This window comes from Falco peregrinus, chromosome Z (genome assembly GCF_023634155.1).
Source record: "Falco peregrinus isolate bFalPer1 chromosome Z, bFalPer1.pri, whole genome shotgun sequence".
Lineage (NCBI taxonomy): Eukaryota > Metazoa > Chordata > Aves > Falconiformes > Falconidae > Falco > Falco peregrinus.
The window spans coordinates 29,415,894-29,436,488 of record NC_073739.1 but is presented as its reverse complement, the minus strand read 5'-3'; the positions used below and the strand labels follow the sequence as shown (position 1 = coordinate 29,436,488).

At 42.2% G+C, this 20,595-nt stretch overlaps 1 protein-coding gene across 2 annotated transcripts in view; it reads right to left on the bottom strand.

Annotated features, from left to right (window-relative positions):
- SHB (SH2 domain containing adaptor protein B) overlaps positions 1-20,595 on the bottom strand; it is an 82,169-nt gene that overhangs the window by 9,679 nt on the left and 51,895 nt on the right. The window contains exons 5-6 of one of the 2 annotated variants that reach the window (XM_027780293.2): positions 14,416-14,535; positions 2,077-2,124 (exon numbers count right to left, since the gene is read on the bottom strand). In XM_027780293.2, the coding sequence (XP_027636094.2) occupies positions 2,077-2,124; positions 14,416-14,535 (168 nt within the window). The remainder of the gene's footprint in view (positions 1-2,076; positions 2,125-14,415; positions 14,536-20,595) is intronic. The other variant, XM_055791253.1, reaches the window with a different exon arrangement.

The following is a 20,595-nucleotide window of genomic DNA, read 5'->3' as shown; positions in this document are numbered from 1 at the left end:
TGCACACTGCTGCAAGAAGCTTTGGGAAGGGGAAATCCTGACTGAAATAATTAGCTATTAGAGCCCAACCAGTGGCTGGTCTTCACTGAGCATGACCGAAATGTAATACCCTATACTGAGATGTTGTTCTGTCGTTCATTAGGAAGGCACCTCTATGAGCTTCATTGATACACAGTGTTGGAGTCTACCTGACTCCAGTCATTGCGTAATACCTAAACCACACTTATAAATGAGAGATGGCTCTCTTCTTCACTTTGCACATCTACTTCCACCGCTTTCACTGGCCTGCTTGCTAGTAAGTAACAGACCTAATATAAGGAGCTTGCAACTAGGTAGTTGCAAGTATGCAAAACCTAGTTGCAACAATGGCAGCCAGAGACTAGGTGCCCTGGCCACAACACAGTTGCCAGGAGCATGGTTGTCTGTTTTTTACCCAGTCTTATGCAATTAAAACTAGATTTAAGGAAAGAGTGGGAGGGTATGAGTAAGTCAAATACCTGCAGCCCTGAAGGAATACAATGTAGGTCTGCTGAAGGAAGTATGAAAGAATGCAGTGCTGTCGCTCAGGCCTTTGGGATCATTTTGTTCTGGGAAGGTAGACCACATTCCTTCCCTCTTCTGCTATGGAGAATTTAACCAATGCCAACAAAGAAGCCCAGCTCTCTGGATCAAAATCCATAGAAAAATGCTTTTTGCCTCAAACATTTGTCATCAACAATAACAATTCCTTTTTTCTAACTGAGATGAGCAACACACGAATCTGTACACCATAAAGACCTTTGATGCCCCCAGAGGTAGTCAATTCACATGCAATTAATTTTCCATGGGTAAGCTATGGTATCTCAAAATAACAGACACTGACGTGAGCAACTTAAACTACCCTGATGAATATTTTATCTACAGATGCATTTTTATTTGGTAATGAAGCAATTTTGATGCTTATTTCATACATTTGGAACAGTCATCTTTGGAATTTAAATCAGACAACTCGTGGAAATTTCCCACGTGAGTTAAGCCTGTCTGGCCCTTTATAAAGTCCACAGAACACAGAAAGCTTTCTGCTACTGGAAAAGATGATCTTCAGAGATGTCTCCACTGTGCAATATTCAGTTATATTAAATTGAGTAAGTGCTACTCTCCTTTAACTTTTCAAATACAGGTAATATTGGTGTAGATTCTCATTGCCAGACATTTCTGTGTTTTGGAAATCTAAAGTTAGCTTTTTGTTACTAGAGGAAAGAAAACCATAAACCCAAAAACCAGAGTAAGAGCTTTTTTTTTAAAAAAAAACAAAACAAAAAAACCAAAAAAACCCCAAGTTTGCTACAGGAAGCTAAAGAACAGACTTTCAATCACTGTCAACCTCAATACAGAATCAGGATGTCATTCTTCCTTTTCCTTGGACTCAGAAACTTGTGATATTTAACTGAAGAAAATGCTGGTGAAGGTTCCTGAAAAGCACAAACACACCTGAAAGACAATGGTGCATATGAATGCCTGGAGGATGCACACAACATTTTGACAGGAATAGATGCTGCAATTTTTGTCCAAATGATATCAAATGATTAATAAAATTGAATGTATTGTTAGTAGTTTGACTTTAAAACAATTAGAACAAATGAGGAGTTAAAGGTTAACTCAAGTTACAAGCAATTTTTAATGCCCTGCTAGATGCTTCATTAAACACCAGCAAGTTCTTTGCTTAAAAAAGGAAAGTACCACCACAAGATGAATGAGCTGACTGGAAGTTTACCACAAGAAGCACTAACTAGGGGAAAGGTAGTTCTGGCAGTTGACTCATTGACCACTGACTCAAGAAATACCCTAGACCCAAAAAGAAGTTGAGACTGAGCATGCAAACTAATTAACATGAGAAGTGAGAGAATTATTTGACAAACAGGAAACTGAGCACTAAGTAATGAAGGAATTATATAACATGTAAGCAATGAAGACTGATGTCTTTGCTTGCTGAACTGTATAAATAGTGTAAAGTTTCGACAATTGGAGAGCTAGGCATTTGTGGGTGATCACCTAGCTCCCTACTTTGTGCAAACTAGAATAAAGGAATAGAAATACCTCAGCTCGATGTGTGAATTGGCGCTGCACACCAGGTAACGAACCCGCCTATGGGATGACACAAGAATGATCTTAGAGACACAGAGCTACACAATGACCAGAGCTTACCTCACCCCACAAAGGAATTCCATATCCCACTGACCTGCAAATCAGCTCTTTCTCTTTTCTATGACTAAGTAGAATCTTTTTGGCTAAACAACAACAATAATAAAGAAAACACAGGGTCATCTATCAAACAATGCAAACACAGATGACAAGTAACTCCTTAGATTTCAGTATTGACCAGTTAGATATCAGAACCCTAGCTTTAATGAACAAAAATGGAAAAAGGTGGTGCTTCTACACATTAAAAGAAGTGTCTTTTGCTCTTGTAGCACTTGGGTAGGCTTGGAACTGCGTTTTAGAAAAGTCCGTTTCAGCTGTCTAATTTTGTCCAGTTGTAGCCAGCATTCTGTCAGTCCCTTGATAACCTATTTCTACAAGGCAACTTCTTTTTAAAACTAAATTAAATATCTCTCTTTTTACTCCTTTATGTGATTGATTTATGCAGTTACACAGCAAACACCGTTTTATTATTTATCCCAACGTGCCAACGATTTTTGCACATTTTACAGCAGGAGAGCTAGTTGTACAATGCCAGAAACTCAGTACTGGAGTTCACTGCCTTTTTCCAGTCAACCCTCATATATATAAACATACAAATAATTCACTCTCATGGCAGTTTGCTCTCAATACATATTAAAGAATTTGCCAGCAGATGACAAATTACTGTCATGTGCTCCACAAAACAAGAGGGCATAGCGAATTCATTCCTGTGTATGTGTGTGGATTTGTGCAAATTTAACTGTTCCACAGTATTTCCCCTAGATGTTCTTTCTCCCTCACAGATATGTCAACATGTGTGCCCCTTTATTTCGTGTAGTCACTGATGCGAGTATATAGACATTCTGTTCGCCTCTTACCTATCCCTATCACAGGCTGAGATATATCTGCTGACTATCCCATTTGCTATAAAAGCCAGCTGAAGACCATCTTTTCAAATTTTGTAGATCACAGATTTAAAAGCTTATATTGGTTCTATCCCTGTTGCTCATCCACTGCCTGATCCCAGGGAGTTCATCACATCTCTGCCCTCATCCTCCTGCTCATACAACATATCTGTGCCACGTCTGGCTTCTGGAGCTTTCTTGTGCCTGCCTACATACTAGATAGTAAACATGCAAAAGTATCAGTCCAAGGATACAACAGAAACAGCATGCTTCATGAGTTATTGGGGGAGGGTGAAAGAGCAGATCCAACCCCTGAAAAAACCCACCAGACTAGGGGTTTGCACTCACAAATTTTCCCACCAGTGAGTTTAGCATGTCCCCTGCTCACAGATTGCTGTGAAAAGCCCATATACTGCAAAAACACTGCAAAAGCAACACAGCTGCTGTTATTAAACACAGCTTCTCAGGCCTGCCACATCTGTATCAGCTAAACCCATGTAAAAAAGGAAAAAACCTACAGCCAGGATGCTTAGTCTAGTGGGAGGATACAGGCTACAGCCACCTGAGTGCTTTTCAAAAAAAAAAATCTGTTTAATGCAGAACACATTAACAAATGAAAGGTGACTGCAGCATTTCAATAAGGCTTCTGCAGCCTGTCATGATTTTCAATCGATGCATCTAAATAGTGAAACAATCTCTGCTCAAATTTATTACACTTAACAGCAAGACATCATGCTTGATTAGATAACCAAGAACAAATTCTATAATCACTTTAGGACTGTAGTTCAGTAGACTGTCAGAGCACCAGACTGGATGGCTTGTCACAGTAACCTCATAGCTTCATCTTCATCAGCACTCTCCCACGTTAGAAGTACAATCACAGCAGAGATTGACACCCATTGCTTCAGGTTGCTGCCTGAATTACCATTTCAACATAGCTGAATTGAGAAACAGGCCTTAGGGGGGCACCCAGAAGCAGCTCTAAAGTTCCTGAAGAAAATAGCTAATGAAGCTGGACTCTGGGAGATGCAAATCTAATGTATATCCTAGTTGTCCTGTTGTAACCAGTTTGGCTGGTGAACATTTGCCTTACACCAACAGATTTCACTTGGTTTACTGTGCTCAGCTCTCTTCTCTCATACATCAGAGTGCTTCCAGCCTCTCATGTGGAGGGTCCTAGCTTAAGACAATCCACCTGCTTTTACAAGTTTGACAACATTCTTTTTTGGTGGAGCTGGTTTACCATAACCAATTTAAATAAGGCCTTAAGGTTTCGTTCAGTCTGCCATGAGACCACATAGCTGATAAAGGACTTCATTCTCTACCCGGGCAATTCCCCTGTCTAATGAGCAGGGGTAACGTTCTTAGGAACAACATAGGAAGAAAAGCAGAAAATCATAAGGAGATTTCAGAGGTGGGGAAGCTGAGAGATGTTATGGTTGAAATCCAGTAAATACTTTTGTTTCAGTTGTTCTTAGGAAGCCTCTGTTCTCTCTCTTGCTTCTGGCAAGGAATGCAGCCAAGGATGTGCTCTTGTGAATCACAGATGACTTAGCATTTGAACAGACACATCAACTCCAGAACACACAACAGTAGCAGTGGCACCAAACCCCAGCCCCCTCCATGTTGTTCCAACAAGACCAAAGAAAGCTATGTGCTTTAATGGAAATCAAACAGAACACAAGTTTGACCCACGCAAAGGGTTTTAGAACAACCTTGCTACATAAGTCTTTCACAGTCTGTGCAACAGCCCATGGGGAACCGATTGCCTCTGTTTTCCATTGCACTAGCAGATCTCCTGGTACTGACTGAAAACACCAAGCATGCAGATGCAAGGGAAAGACAGGCTTCAAGTAGAGAGGGACCTGGAAATACCTAAGGATACTAGCCCTTCAGTTCTGTGAGACAATAAAAGCCCCTGCTGCTCTGGTGCCTCTCCAGACTACTTAAGATCTGCGGTGTGGCACACAGTTGTTTCTAGCTGGGTAGTGTGAAGAGCCAAGGATAGGCATGCGTGGGTCTGATATCATTTAAAATGGATTAGGCTGATATCATTTAAAATGGATTAGGCTGCACAGCACTATCTAGAGACCTTTAGTATTCCATGGGATAACAGGCAGCCTTGAGGCATTAATGAGATCATTCTAGCATGTCAATTCACAAGGTCAGAGCTCAGTCACAGCCTGCCTGTGTTAAGTCATGCTATATGGTTGTTGAATCAATGCACTGAAGAGGTGGGATTAAATTATGAGATGAAGGCATAAAGGAAGTGTCCGAATATACAAAGCCTGCTGGGGTGACTTAGAGGGTAGCCATGGTTACCTTTACTGGCTAAGTACCTGTTATGCCCGTGGACTTAGCAGCAAGGCAAACTCAGATTCACTGACCCATTTGGAGTGACAGAGCTATAGCTAGCAATATAGGTCCCAGTCCTTCCTGCAAAACATACCAACATGGGGCCGGCAATCAGGACACCCCTTAATTTCCAACATAAGGAAAATGCACTGACAAGAAGAGAGAATAAACAGTAAGGTGTGGAAAGTAACATGTTAACCAGCAAGCAGCTTATGCAGGGGAAAAAAAAAATCAAGTTACTATAATTGTACTGGAAGCATGGACAGTCACACAGTTTTTGGGAAACGAGCAGTATACCTCTAGTCAAAAGGCTTCTAAGAAGCAGATATCAAACACCTGGCAGCCACTCAAACAGGACACAAGGACTAGAACAGAACCATGACGTGTGGGGCTTGAGACTGTTGTCTATTATCACCAGCTTCAATCTGCATAGCAATGAATTTGGTGAAATCATGACAAGAAACAGTTAAAACTATAGTCAGCTTCAAAGCCAGTAGTTGCCTATTAGCATGTGTCTGCCCTCCCTAACAAGAGGGTCACAGAGTGCTTCCTGAGATGTCATTACATGGAAACACAGGCCACAGAGTGTGTGCTAAGCAGAGACACTGTACAGATAATATCAGAGCAGGACATATGACAAGGACCTAGGGCAAGTTTCAGAAGAAGCAAGAAGCAGAGTCCAACCAGCATGGATATTCAGGAATTAGTTGCAGAGAAGGGCTGCTCATTTTTTCCACTGTAGCATCTATCAACTCCAGAGCTAAGATTCAAGAACTGTATCCTAATGCAGTTATTGTAGGTTAATGAAACAACTGACTAGGTTGCAAGTTTGTAACAATTACATGTGGCTGGTCAGACTTAATTTTGTGCTACAACTTTACTAACAAGCATCCCCGATAAGTACCATGTGTCTTAGTAGTGTGCGACCAGATACTCCACAGCCAGTGCATTTTATTTTGCACATCATAAATGCACCAGTAAAATAAAACAGAAATTTGATGGTGAAAGGTTCTGTTCTGAACATTATTTGACTATGCACATTCAACAACCTTCAAAAACCTTCATCTTTTGTAGGTATCTGACACCTTACAGAAGGCCTCAAGTACCCCCAAGCCTGCCTGTTAAAGGAAAAGTGGGCAAAGCCTGTTTTTATACCATCCTACAATGTCAGTCCTGATGGATTGGTGCAGTAACATGTCAGGCTTTGTGCAGCAGATGTAGGACAAGCGCACTATTACAAAGAGTCTCTTCCTCAGTGTCATCAAAAACACTGCAATGAGGCACCTATATACAACTCCAACCATGCTCTTACTAGCAGCCCCAATGCCTGCAGCTCTTTGATGATTTTTTTAGAAGTGAAGTCTAGTTGCATAACCTTCTCACATCCTAGGTATCATAATGAAAATTAACTGCCTGCCAGTGACATCAGTAAGTCTACAACTGAATGTTTCAGGGACATTTTTCTGTAAACAGAAGTAATTTTACTTTCGCAGTGGGATCACCACCATGATCTATGCTGTATACATCCTCACTAAGATATGAGGAGGGGATGGGTGGTTGCTGTTGTGTCTATGGTTAATGCTGCCAACTACCCCAAGCACACCTTGTTTGAGCACTTCTATACAAACTATACATCTTTTCTGGTGAAAATGGGAGGTGAAACAGTGTGTCTATATAAATGTCACTCAAAGACGAAGCACTGGGTAGAGTACAAAGCTGCCTGTAGACTTAGCTTATTCACTGAAGTCAAACTATGAAAGAACACAGAGGCTTGAAATCTCTCAGGGGAAAACATAGGACTGCTTAAATTAGAAACTCATTGAGACACACTTCGGGAACAGAATAAAAAATATAGAATAGTTTGGGTTGGAAGGGATCTTTAAAGATCATCTAGTGAAACCCCTCTGCAATAAGCAGATATCGACTAGATCAGGTTTCTCAGAGTCCCATCCACCTTGTTATTGAACATTTCTAGGGATGGAGCATCTACCATAACTCTGGGTAACCTGTTCCCATGCTTCACCACCCTCATAAAAAAATGTCTTCCTTATATCTAATCTGAATCTCCCCCCTTCTAGTTTAAAACCATCACCCCTTGTCCTATTGGCAACAAGCCCCATTAAAAAGTCTGCCCCCACCGTACTTATAAGCGCCCTTATTTAAAGTACTGAAAGGCCATAATAAGGTCCCCCTGGAGCCCTCTCTTCTCCAGGCTGAACAACTCCAACTCTCTCAGCCCCTCCTCACATGAGAATTCTCTCTCTCTCTGCTCTCATGAGAATTCACCTGGAGTATTGCATCCAGCTCTGAAATTCTCAGTACAGGAAAGACGTGGACTTTTTGGTGTGGATCCAGACGAAGGGCCACAAAATTGAGCAGAGGGGCAGAATCACCTCCCTTGACCTGCTGGCCACGCTTCTTATGCAGCCCAGGATATGGTTGGCTTTCTGGGCTACAAGTGTACATTGCTGGCTCCTGTCCAGCTTTTCATCCGCCATTTCTTCTCCACAGAGCTGCTCCCTATCCTTTTATCCCCCAGCCTGTATTGATACTGGGAGTTGCCTTGACGCAGGTGCAGGACCTTGCACTTGGCCTTGTTGAACCTCAGGAGGTTCATATGGGTCCACTTCCTGAACTTGCCCACATCCCTCAAAGGCATTCCAACCCTCAGGCATGTCAACTGCACTACTCAGCTTGGTGTCATCTGCAAACCTTGCTGAGCGTGCACTCGATCCCATGGTCTACAGCACTGATGAAGATGTTAAATAGTACTGGTCCCAAAATAAACCCCTAAGAGACACCACTCATCACAGATCTTGATCTGGACAATGAGCTGTTGACCACTGCTCTCTGAAGGCAACCAGCCAGCCAATTCCTTATCCACCAAACAGTCCATCTATCAAATTCATGTCTCTCCAGTTTAGAAGGAAGGCTGTTATGGGGGACCACATCAAAGACCTTACAGAAGTCCAGATAGATTACATCAGTATCTCCTCTTATCCACTTAGGTCATTCCGTTGAAGAAGGCCACCAGATTGGTCAGGTAAGACTTGCTCTTGGTGAAGCCATGCTGGCTGTCTTGAATTACCTCCCTGTCCTAAGTGTGCTGAGCATAGTTTCTAGGAAGATCTGTTCCATGGCCTTCCCAAGCACAGAGGTAAGGCTGATAGGTTGGTAGTTCTCAGGGTCCTCTTATCTATTCTTTTTAAAAATGGGTGCAATGTTTTCCTTTTTCCAGTTACAGAGACTTCGCCTGACTGCCATGACTCTTCAAATACTATGGGCAGTGGCTCTGCAACTACATCAGCCAATTCCCTCAGGACTCTAAGATGCACCTCATCAGTCCCATAGATGTATGTAAGTTCAGGTTCCTCAGGTGGTCATGAACCTGACCTTCTCTTACAGTGGGAGCAATTTTGCTCCCCTAGCCACTGCCTTGAGGTCCATTCACTCCAGAGGTATAGGAAGAAAGTTGCCAGTGAAGACGGAGCCAAAAAATATTACTGAGAGTATCTCAGCTTTCTTTTTATCCATTGTTAACAGTTTGCCAATTGTATTCATTGAAGAGTATGCTTTTTTTTGACCTTCCTTTTCTGGTTGGCATACCTATACAAGCTCTTATTATTATTATTTGCATCCTTTGCCAAGTTCAGCTCCAGTGGCACCTTGGCCTTCCTGACTCCATCCCTACACAACCAGGCAGTTTCTCTATACTGTTCCCAGGATACTTGCCCCTGCTTCCACTGCCTTTGTATTTCCTTCTTGCCCTTTCATTTGACCAGTAGGTCTTGACTCAGCCATGCCAGCCTCTTGCCTTCTTTTCCTAATTTCTTACACCTGGGGATTGAGAGCTCTTGTGCTATGTTGAAAGTATCCGTAAATATCTGTCAGCACCGTTGCGCTCCCTTGTCCCTAAGGGCAGTTTCACAGGGGGTTATACTGACTAAGTCATTGAACAGCTGGAATTTTGCTTTCCTGGTTCAGGGTCCTGACTTTACTCTTTGCCTGACCCATATCCCCCAGGACTGCAAGCTCCAACCTTTGTAGCCCAGACTGCCTCCAGACTTGATGTCTGATTAGCTTACTTGCATTGGTGACCATCAGGTCCAGTGTCACATCCCCTCTAGTAGAGCTGTCTATTACCTGGCTTAAGAAGTTATCCTCAATGCACTCCAGGAGTCTCCTGGACTGCCTACAGCTCACCGTGCTACTTTTCCACATGATGTTGGGGTGGTTAAAGTCCCCCAGAAGGATGAGAGCCTGCACGCATGATGTCTCCTGTAGCTGGAGTATGAAGGCTTTGTCAATAGGCTCCCTTTGATTGGGTGGCCTATTGTAAATACCAACCACAAGGTTCCTTTTGTTGCCTCCGTTTCTAATTCCTACCCATAAGCTTTCAGCCTGCTCATGGCTGTTCTTCAAACAGGTCTTCACAATCTATCTATTTCTTGATCCAGAGGGCAACCCTTTTATCCCTCCTTCCTTCCTGTCCCTTCTGAACAGCCTGTAGCTATTGATAGACACAAGCCAGTCATGGGATTCATCCCACCAAGTTTCAGTAATGGCAACTAGGTCATAGCTTTTCAGTAGCACAGTGGCTTCCAATTCCTCCTGTTAGTTGCCCATGTTGCATGCATTGGTGTAGAGGCACTCCAGCTGAGCTGGCAGCCATGTCACCTTCCTAAAGGGAATACACTTTAATTCCTTTGAGGTATTTCACCAGTGTTCCCCTGCCGGCTCCTGTTACCTCAGGAAACCCTGGTTCATCTCCATAAGACTTCAAGTGTGCTCCAGGGTACCCAGCATGTCTCGGAGCAACAGGGTGAGGGCCCTCACTAGCACCCCGTCCCTCTAACCTTTGCATGTCATCTTACAGATTGTCACAGGCAAGCTTTATATTATCCCCCTCCCCCTTCAAGTCTAGTTTAAAGCTCTACCAATAAGCGCCACTAGCTCATGAGCAAAAACCCTCTTCCCCCTTTGAGAAATGTGAATCCCACACAATGCCAGTAGGTCGAGTGCTGGTAGACCATCCCATCGTCAAAAACACCGATATCGTGGTGGTGATGTATTAATTCTCTGGCTCTGTCTGTTTCTTCCAATGTCACTGCCCGCAACTGGAAGGATAGAGGAAAAATACCTGTGCTACAGATTCACTTAACCATCCATTCCAAGGCCTTGAAGTCTCTTTTGATTGCCCTTGGACTACACATTGCAGGTTCATTGTCACCCACACGGAAAAGCAATCATGGGTAATAGTCCAAGGGTGATACCAGGCTAGGAAGTTTCCTAGTGATATCCTTAAGCTGGCCCCACAGAAGCAGAAGACTTCACTAAGAGGCAGGTCTGCCTGGCACATTGGACTCTCTATTCCCCTCAGAAGCGAGTCACCTACAACTATAACCCATCTTTTCTTCCTCATTGAGGTGGTCGTGACATGGGTGGAGGTAGGCCTTTCTGACCTTGGCAACATTTCTTGTGTAGATGGACCATCATTTATATCACCCATTGACTGACCTTCCACATACAGAGCTTCATACCTGTTGCACAGAGGCACTTGGGAAGGCAAGGTAGGCAAGGAGGGGGCTGGCCTGCCACCCTGGGTGTGGGCTTGCCTCCATCCAGTCCTTTCCTTTTGGCTACTGCCTTTCGCCTGGCAAGGGGAGATACAAGATCCCCTCCCTTGATCTTGTTTTTTTTTTTCTGGTGGTTGTTTCTGCATCAGGAAGGGCAGACCGTGGTTCCACCAGCCTATCTCTTTCTTAAACTCCCGATGCTCTTTAACCTTTCTACTTCCTCACATCTTTCTGCCACCAGGCTGAACAGATTGTCTACTTGGTGATATCTCACACTGCTGTTCTCACTGCTACCATCCATCACTAGTGAAAGGCTCTGGCATGCCTTGCACTCACATTTCAACAAAAGATGAAGGAAGCAGGAGAATCCTGCAAGTCAAATAGTAACAGGGATGTAAGATTGCATGGTAATGAAATGAATGGATTTCTGGCTGACCTTAAGGTAAACTGGTACAAAATAACCTCATCACAGGCTGATGTGATGCCTCTAGGCAAGGGAATCAGCACACAAAATAGTATCCCATGTTTGGTACTTTGAAGGGCTAGCTTCTCACAGCTAAAAGTAGTCATAAACCAGGTTGTGAGGAAATCTGGCCAAAGATTATGAGTGAAACCTGAGAACTGTCCAAGAACTTAACTTTTTGAGCTTAAGGAACAAGATCTCCACAATTACCAAAACTCTTCAAAATCTTTGATTGGAAAACCATCTTAATTAAGGAAAGGATTAGAAAACAACAGTGAATTATATATTCAATGTCCTAAATAGGGGGAGAAGGGGAAAGAGAGCCTTATGGCAGTGAGCAAAAATCAGATGTGAACAGCAACATCAAACATAACTTTGTCAGTAGTTTGCAGATGGTAATGGTCAGTGAGATGGCACATAAACAGAAGCAGGTTTATAGCAAAGGAAGTGTGGTTAAATGACATGATTCTTTACTCAGCTAAATATTTTTGAGAGAAAACAGTGATTGCATTTGCAGGATGTCAGGAGACCTGCTGGAAAAAGAGGAAACTGATCACCAGCTAATAGACAGGACGTGAATTCTAACTACAATACCATGGGCTTAAGAGGATTATGTGAGCTTTGAAGGGGCCATAGGAGAACTGTCATCACCACAGGGAGGTGGTATACAGAATTAGACTGCGTCAAGAGGCTAGAGCCAGCACTAATTTTGATAAATGTATGGCAGAAGAACTGAAGAGTAGTGGAAGAATGTTAGGCTCCAAACCCCAGAGATTGATGGAGGTCAGTCATTTAGTTATCTTAACATAGAAGATGTCATGGGGAGACTTAAAATAAGTACCACCAAGAAATCTGGTTTAGAAAACTTTGGAATACAACATACAAAGACACTACAACATTCAAAAGGACATTAAGGGCCTGCATCCAGACGTCCAAAATTGCAAAATAAAAATTTAATTGTTACCTTCTCCTCTTGAAATTGTGCTCTGGTTGAATAACAAAAATCACTGTGCTGATGCAAGAACTAAGTGAAATATTTTTTTTTAAAAAAAAGTCTTATTCCAAAACTTGCAAGAATTTTACAGAAAATTTAAGCCTACACATCTCTGAAGTATGTGCTATTAATGCTTCAGTGTTTGAAAATAGTTAGAGGATTACTGTATCAGAGAATACACAGATCAAATGGCAGAAGGGACAACAGGAGCTAAACAGCATTTCTAAAGTGGGTGTGTTCCAGCTCATGGCGGACAGACCTCTGTATTACACAGAGATCCCAACAATGGCAGCAAAGGAATCAAGATCTAAAAAACAGGCCTGCAAAATATTTTTCTTAAGCCCAAGAAGAGAATCTTAAAACTAGGTTAACAGATGCACTTCTTGTCAGCCCAAGGTGGGGATATAAAACCAGTCTGAAATTTACTCTTTAGACCATCAGGCTAAACCAGGGTAGAGTAGATGTGGTCCTTCATTTCTAATGAACTAACAGATGTAAAAAGGGTCAGGTTTGGTGCTGTCTGTGAAAGCGTTACCTTGTCATAATCAAATATCACCATCATCCCAGAAGTAAAAGTGTCTCCAGAACAGGCTTATGAAGAAACCATGTAAAAGCCAAACTGGCAGGGGTACCACTAGTAAAAAAGGCAGGTGGGCCTGGGTCCCAGACCTACTTGGAAGGGTAGGTTCCACATCAGACCCTATCTTGTAGGGAGGAGAAAAAGAAACAATTCTTTCTGCACTTGCACAGCCTATACCGAGGTCAAGAGGCTTCTTGTTTTTCTGCACGGAAAACCTGGAAACTCCTCCTGGAAATACAAGTGAGCTTATGTCCCTGGCTGTGGGGACTGGGGGTTAGACTAAGTGATCTTTAAAGGTCCCTTCCAACCCAAACCATTCTATGATGCTGTTCTATGGTATGTTGAAGTCAACATCTGTAACATAACCTGATCAGCCTAAGGTAGGTGAGGCAAGTGCAAAGCAGCACTAAGACTGGAACAATGCCCATTTCTTAATTCTGTAGATATTTTATTCTTGACTCTAGGCTTTTTACTTTCAAGAATTGGGGCAATACTGTTGTAGGTTAAACGTGGAAGAATGGCGAGGAGATAGGCAATGGACATCAGTACAGCTATAACCCAGATTCCGTGTAACAAAGCCTTCTGTGCTTTGTTAAGGCAATAGGGGTCATTATTCTACATCACAATAGATTGTTACTTATGTTGTCCTTCGTTAAGTCTTCCCAAACGTGTTATGTATCAAGCAGTCTCCCACAGCTAGCCATGCTCTTTTCATGTAATCACTTGCAAGGATGATTAGGTAATTATAACGTTTAATGTTCATGTGCAAACTCATGTAAATGCTTCAAAAACTCCCGCCCATTATTCTGTTCTAACTGTTTGTCTGTGGTGCCAAGGACCTCCCTGCTTGCTGCTTACCTCACTCAGGAAACTACTGGGGAATCCCCACTGGGATGATGAGGTAATAAACACTTCTGACCATCTTCATGCATATTTTATTTGTGTATCTCACCCTGCATGAGTCTGGACTGGCGTCACTGGCAGAGGCCAGCCTGGTGGTGCCACTGCCTGGACCAAACAGCTGTGTGGCTCTACTACAGTAAACACATGTTATGAAGCAAAAGGAATAAGATCCACAATACAGTTACTTACTCAACCTGAGGCAGAAGCATTTCAAATCAGAACCAGAAAAAAAATAAAACCAAGTTTGTTTAGTTAAATAGGCACCAAATGAAGACAAAAAAATCTCTCAACATCCCCCAACTGCAAGGTCCTAATTCAGTGACTGTCACTATACACCATGCAGACCGACAGTCTCAAACTCTCTGGGTGCCCTCCTGAGCTGAACCAGTGCAGCAATAGACTGGATCATTTTCTCTTCTTGCACCAGAGAAGTTATGGCTTATAAGTTACATTATTGTATTTTACTGACAAATACTTACTTCAGTGAAAGAGAATAGTCATGCTTGCTTGTTTGACTATTTCTTACAAGGTAGCTACACTCTTTACATAAACGTAACAGGTTTTCTGCATCTGTCCGACTGATTGCTCCATGATACCATCTAGGAAAAAGCAGAAAGATTAATACACACATATATGGCAACTCATACTCCTTTCACTACTTCACTTCTTTAAGGTATGAATAATGATTAATATCACATAGATATCTTGAAGATTGAACATATTACAGATAAAAAGCACAGTGCTTGCATTATCTGAAGTTAACTTTACAGTTTGTGGAGGCCTGTAGTTTCTGTCAGCTGAAGGAAAAAACTTAGATCAGGAGAGCATGCAACATGATTAGTGTACACATTTATGAAAGAAATTCCCACTCAGAGCAACACTTTATAATCTCTACCTTTCAAGCAGTAGATATACAATATACACATTTACTGTTTCATTCCTGTGATATATCAGTATTTCAACTGATACACAAAAGAACAAAAAGAAAATAACATATGAAGAATATGAACAGTTAATAGTGGAAATTATTTGCTAAAATAAATATTTGGAAAAATAAAAGCGATAAAGTGTGAAGATCTCTAACAAAGACACTTGTTCTAAACACAGCTGTGACAACTCAGAACACTTTTAAGTAAATCTCTGGTGATCTCTGAAGTGGGTGTGACCAGGGAAGAAAGGAAATGGAGAGAGGAGAGGTAGGTCCTTCACTAAACTGAGGACTGCAAACAAAGAACCTTCTCAGCACATGCCGCTCTATATCTGCACTTTCCCCAAGTTTCCTGAGCAATGTAATATGCTTGGCCCTGCACTGGATCAACTCCATCTCTGAGGAAGATTTCTCCCTTCCTGAAATTGCCAGATGCACTCTGAAGCATGATGAGACAAAAACCACTCCTGCCTAAGCAGGATCACACATACATCAGAAGTGCTCTCTGTATGGACCACAACTGTCTGACCAGGAATGGTCACTGGCCTTGTGCAAAAACGTTTTGTTCTATTTGTTGTGATTTTATTTCTCTACTGAACTTACTCTAAGGGAGATGTTCCAACTAAAAGGTAAGTGAATAAAGACCAGACAGATCTCTTTGACAGATGTCATGCTCTTAACTACCTCGTGCTGATGTCAACTCCACCGTCAAATCAGATGAATGTGCTAAACAAAAGCTGGTGCTCAATTTAAAAGTTCATTATATGCCTGGTTATAATCAAAGTCTGCATTAGAGAAAGCTAAAAAGAGGGTTATACTATTATAGATTATAGACAGATAGAAAGGGAGGTACTGACAGCTCCATCATTTCACAAATAAAATTGAGGCACAGATGTGAATGTTTTCAGGCAGTGTTCTCCCTATCTCCCATTAGAAATTTACAGCTAAAGGATATTTCTCAACATGGAATTAAAGACTAGCTTGTCTTCTAAGTGTAAAGGAAGAATATTAACACTAGGTATAAATCAGAAAACTGATTTGGAAGAGTCTAGAAATTACTCAGCTTGATTTTTTTTCTTTTCTCCCCAAAGAGTCAAATAAAACAAACAAAAAAAGAGCAACCTATGTAAATCCAAGGAGATCCCTCTAAATATCAGAATCTAGGGTAATTTTTTCATATTTTACTCAGATCTGGTGTTCCCCAGTTGGCAGAGAGGTTCACGGGAAAAGAACGTTGGGCTGGTTTCAGGAAGAAAAACCTGCTTTTAAGAGTTGGAAGAAAACCAGCAAAGCATGAAGACAACCGCTGATGGGAGAACATCTGATTCAGAAGTGATGCCTGAGAGCTGTTTTGGCTACAGTTGCGAGTTAACAGAAGTATCCAGAAGTGTAATTGCTAGAGAATCATATACTCATGTAAATGGGACACTCAGATTGCTCCTGTTCCAGCTAATTAGAGAGATAAGCTTAGTGCTATAATCAGCGTAAAGTTCCCAACTAATTTGTTGTTTCAACTACATTGGGTCTGTGTGCCCTGGCTGTGTCTATTTTTTAAATGTCAGCTTGTAGGTATTTGTGCAGAAAGGTTGAATATTCAAATGTCAATGATATGATCACAAAATAGCAAAATGACAACTTGTGAAAGACACCAATGAAAAAATATGGGACTTGAAATCCTGAAGACATGCATACCTTCTAAGATACCCTGGAAAACACAGGCACACCATGAAAATCTCAAAGCAAAATTTAAATATAGCCATACATGTTGACCTTTATCAGGACTGAAAGCACCCTGATTGTGGTTTATAGAACATTCTTCCTGATTTCCCTTACTTTCTCAAAGGTCAGGTTTCAGCCACTAAGTGACCACAGCTCTGCTGAAGACACGACAGTTGCATCAATTATACAGCACGTATAACCAGTTATTACAGCTCATATATAATGCATAACACTACTCTGTTCTTGAATTGGTCAGAGGGAAACAAGAAGTCACCAGATCTTTTATACAAAGCTCGCAGGAATTCACATTCATTAAGACAACAGAAAAAGAACACGCTTTCTTCTTTTTGCTGTTACTGAGGAAATGGAACAAATTAATTCAATTCCCCATGGTCCACAAGTTATTGAGTTCAGACTCTTTAATCACAAACAACTTAAAGTATTTTCTTGATGTATTACCACACCTTGGTATTTCTGTCTGTTTGGGAAACTTCCTAACTTACCTATCCATTTGTCAACTTGCATACTTCCTTTCCTCTAGATCTTGTACTCCTTTTTACAAAAATAGATTCCATTTTAGTAGAGAAAGTTGGAATGGTTTGCCGTGTGCTGTGGAGGGGTTCTATGCTACTAAAACTTGAAGAGTTTGCACGATTACAAATAATCTAAGATACAAGAAATCTAAACTCTTCTGTTTTCTGACACATTATTGTTAACTGTGCATTCATTTCAGGTTTGATCCTGCATAATAAAGAACTAAAAAAAAATTAATGTGATTAACACCTGAATAATTAAAAGAAGCAAAACTAGCTCTGCAGTTTTCAGTTATTATCAAGTTCAGTTATACATAACTGCAGTTATACTAAGAGAGAAAGCTACACAACATATTTTAATCAATATTTATATTAGAAATGTTTATATTAGAAATGTTAATAAGTATTTAATATATTTAATCAGAAGTTAATTAACAGATGCTTAACTTTCTGTAGTACTTTAAATGTATTTTTGGATGGAATGGTGGGCAGGAACTACCCAAATCTAAGGACCAAATTTTATAGTCAAATTTATAGCCTTTTAGTCATGTAGCTAACAGTATCAATGAGTGATTTCACAATAGTAGTTGCTACTTCATCTGTTGAATATAAGTATACAACCCATCAATGAGCAGAGCTTTAAAAGTTAAGGCTTATTAGATGAAATGTGACACCACATATGATATTTTTCTCTGTTTCAAGATTAAGTTTCCAAATACTGCACATAAAAATAGAATGTCAAAGGAGAAGGAATTTCCGGAAACACCTTCTCTCAGACACAGTTGAAAGAGGGGATTCTCTCCTATTGAGTATCTGAAGTGCAAAAGAATTACTAATCCTCTCAGTACTGCTACCATTCAGGAAGAAAGTATTCTTACAAAGAGCGCACTCACATCTGTGCTAAATTATGCTGTCCCTCCCCTGTGAAAATAAATTCTGCATCTAACTTTGAATGACAGTGTCTGGAATGGGACTGCCTTCAGGGATTCAAGACAAAGCCTCTCATTTTACTGTGTGAATCAAATCCATTGGCTTCTCAGTACTCTCAAGTATCAGTGTAACCTGTGTAAATTGCTCCACAACAAGATTTTTTCGTTGTGTAACAAGTGATTCTGGCCCCTTCTCTGAGGGTAGATTGGAAGGGACCTTAAAGATCATCTATTTCCAACCCCCTGCCATGGGCAGGAACAGCTTCCACTAGACCAGGTTGCTCAAAGCCACACGCAGCCTGGCCTCCAACACTCCCAGAGATGGGGCATCCACAACTTCACCGGGCAACCTGTGTCTCAACACCCTCACAGTAAAGAATTTCTCCCTAATATCTAATCTAAATCTACCCTCTTTCAGTGCAAAGCCATTACCCTTTGTCCTATTGTTATATGCCCTTGTAAAAGTCCCTCTCCAGCTTTCTTGTGGACCCCCTTTAGGCACTGGGGGTACTGCTACAAGGTCTCCCTGGAGCCTTCCCTTCTCCAGGCTGAACAACTCCTGTCTTCATAGGAGAGGTGCTGCAGCCCTCTGATCACCTCTGTGGCCCTCCTCTGGACTTGCTCCAATGGGTCCGTGTCCTTCTCATGTTGGGGCCTCCAGAGCTGAACGCAGTACTCCAGGTGGGGTCTTAGGAGAGCCGAGTAGAGGGGACAGAATCACCTCCTTCAACCTGCTGGTCATACTTGGTTTTATATAGCCCAGGATATGGCTGGCTTCTGGGCTGCAAGCATTTGTTGTCGCACCATGCTGAGCTTTTCTCCACCAGCGCCCCCGAGCCTTTCTTCCCAGGGCTGCTTTCAATCCATTCTCCACCCCGCCTGTACTGATACCGGGGGTTACCCCGATACAGGTGCAGGACCTTGCACTTGGCCTTGTTGAAGAACTTTGTGGGGTTTGCATGGGCTCGCCTCTCAAGCCTATCAACATCCCTCTGGATGATGTCCCTTCCCTCCAGTGTGCCAACAGCATGCTGATAACACCACTCAGCTTGGTGTTGTCAGCAAACTTGCTGAAGGTGCATTCAGTCCCAGTGACCATGTCACCAACAAAGATTTTACACACAAGCACAAGTCCCAATACTGACCCCTGCAGTACAGCACTCATCACTCATGTTCACTTGAACATCAAGCTATTGACTGCAACTCTTTGAGTGCAACTATTCAGCCCATTCCTCATCCATCAAGTAGTCCATCTATCAAATCCATGTCTCCCCAGTTTAGAGAAAAGGATGTTGTGCCAGCCAGTGTTGTTCAGGACAGCGTCAAACACTTTCCACAAGTCCAGGTAGGTGACAACTGTTCCTCTTCCCTTATCCACCAACACTAACCCTGCTGTAGAAGGCTAGCACATCTGTTAGGCACTATTTACCCACTGTGAAGCCATGTTGGCTGTCACCAATCACCTCCTTATTTTCCATGTGCCTTAGCATAGTTTCCAGGAGAATCTGCTCCATGACCTTGCTGAGCACAGAGGTGAGATGGACTGGCCTGTAATTTCCCAGGTCTTCCTGTCTTCTCTTTTTAAAAATGAGAGTTATGTTTCCACTTTTTCACTGGACTGTCATGACTTCTCAAATATGATGCATAGTGGCTTAGCCACTTCATCAGCTAATTCCCTCAGAACCACAGATGCATTCCATCAGGTCCCATGGACTTGTGCACCCTTCAGGTTCCTTAGATGGTCTCAAATCAGTTTTCACTGAGACAAAAATGCTGTTGAGTACCTCAGCCTTCTTCATGTCCCAGGTAGCCAGGTCTCCCGTTTCCTTCCAGAGAGGGCCCAGCATTCTCCCTAGTCTTCCTTTTATCACCAATGTACCTACAGAAGCTTTTCTTGTTGCCATTGACATCCCTGGCCATATTTTATTCTATCAGGATTTTATCCTTCCTGACCTTATCCCTGGCTACTCAGATAATTTCTTTGTATTCCTCCCAGGCTGCCTGTGCTTTCTTCTGCCCCCATAGGCTTCCTTTTTGTGTTTCATTTTGTCACGGAGCTCCTTGTTCTTCCATGCAGGCCTGCTGGTGTTTTTGCTTGACTTCCTCTATGCTGGGATGCATCACTCCTGAGCTTGGAGGAGGTGACCCTTGAATATTAATCAGTTTTCTTGGGCCCCTCTTCCCTCCAGGACTTCATCCCATAGTACTCTACCAAGCATATCCCTGAAGAAGACAAAGTCTACTCTCCTGAAATCCAGGATATGAGCTTGGTATGCACCCTCCTCGCTGCCTTAAGGATCCTGAACTCCATTACTTCATGGTCACTGCAGCCAAGACTGCCCTTGAGCTTCACGTTTCCCAGCATCACCTCCTTCTTGGTGAGAACAAGGTCCAGCATGGCACCTCTCCTCATTGGCTCCTCTAATCACTTGGAGAACGAAGTTATAAACAACACATTCCAAGATCTTCCTGGATTGCTTATGTCCTGCTGTGTTGTCCCTCCAATAGATAGCCAGGTGGTTGAAGTCCCCCAGAAGGGCCAGGGCTTGT